The 1,387-nt window shown below is 35.8% G+C and overlaps 1 protein-coding gene across 1 annotated transcript in view; it reads right to left on the bottom strand.

Annotated features, from left to right (window-relative positions):
- TMEM159 (transmembrane protein 159) overlaps positions 1–1,387 on the bottom strand; it is a 3,915-nt gene extending 2,528 nt beyond the window's left edge. Inside the window, exons 1-2 of the mRNA XM_009324792.1 lie at positions 1,249–1,387; positions 176–344 (exon numbers count right to left, since the gene is read on the bottom strand). Of these exons, the coding sequence (XP_009323067.1) occupies positions 176–344; positions 1,249–1,320 (241 nt within the window). The 5' untranslated portion in view covers positions 1,321–1,387. The remainder of the gene's footprint in view (positions 1–175; positions 345–1,248) is intronic.

Raw genomic sequence — 1,387 nt, 5'->3', positions numbered from 1 at the left:
GTACAGTTAATCAGATTACTATTCTTGTATTAAGAGTTTCACTACTGCTGAGACCTGAGGACTACATACAGAAATCCTCAACTGCTTGAACTGGAAACTCCAGAAGGAGGAAGAAAAAAAGGAAAAGACGACATGCCTTAAAATAAATAAGTACCTGCATGCATGCATACAATACCTTCCATAACTATCACGCTGATACAGGCCATTACGGCTGTTGTAACAACAAAAATCAGGAAAAATGCCACAGGAATAGCAGACACTGCAACAAACATCAGCAGCGATAAGGCAACGAAAGGATGGTCATCTAAATATTGGCCAACACGAGAATTCATAAATGCAACAACCTGTGGATGAAAGAAAAACATTTCAGATTTTGTTTTCATCTCGTCATAGATAACTTTTAAAGGTCAAGTCTGCAGCTTGAACAGAGGGCAGCTGTTGCCTCTATATTTCAAAAGCATGAGGACTTATTGCAAATTTGGATAATTGCATAGCAAATATAATTCTACCAACAACAGACATGTTTCTCTTGGACTTCCCAGTTCCATTCTTGCACAAATAAAAAAAAAAACACCAAACAAAAAAACCACCTGAAAACAAGTTAAAAAAAAAAAAATCACAGTTTAGCTGCACAGATTTCAGTGGGGCCTCAACAGCTATGATTTTGATCTAGAAAACTGTATTTGTTACGAAAAAAAACCTGTAACATTTAAAAATTATGATGATTTTTCTTTTTTCCATGCCTCAGTAGTATCTGCAACCTGCTCATTTATTAAGCGTAAGTACAGTGCAGGCATGTCTGTATCACAAAGTTTTTAGGAGTTTAATTATAATGTTACCGGTAGGAAAAAAAAACCCTTTTTACAGAGGCAGTCATACCTATACAATGGAATTTTACTGTAGTAGAGACATTTCCCTTCCCTTAAGGAAATACGTATTGTAGTTTTAGTTCTTTTTATAGCAGCACAACCATTTCACTCAAATGCCACTCTACTATCTCAAATGGTTATACCAGTAAAACACAGAAATGCAGAACATGCTTTGCTTTTTCTTGATTGCTGAAGGTGTGGGAGGACAGCTCTTTCCATAGGCTTCTCAGTGTTCACTTAAAAAATTGAGTGCCAATTTTCTCAAAAAAAAAAAAAAAGTTTTGAAATTGCATTTAAATAAATTGGGATGTGATATTCTGAGAGTTACGAAAAGAGTATCTTTATAAATATATTATATAAAATTATAATCCAGACCCACATTTGAGTTGCTGTGGATGGACTGCACCATGGAGTGCCATTGCTTCTGCAGCTCTTGCATTTCTTTAGACATGTTCTAATCCTCAGCCACGATCGTGAATCTTCTGAACAACCAGTTCTCACTCAGCCATCCAATTTTC

The sequence above is a fragment of the Pygoscelis adeliae genome, unplaced genomic scaffold (genome assembly GCF_000699105.1).
Source record: "Pygoscelis adeliae isolate BGI_AS28 unplaced genomic scaffold, ASM69910v1 Scaffold85, whole genome shotgun sequence".
Taxonomy (NCBI): domain Eukaryota; kingdom Metazoa; phylum Chordata; class Aves; order Sphenisciformes; family Spheniscidae; genus Pygoscelis; species Pygoscelis adeliae.
Note: the sequence above shows the minus strand (reverse complement) of the source record. Positions and strands in the feature narration are given on the sequence as shown.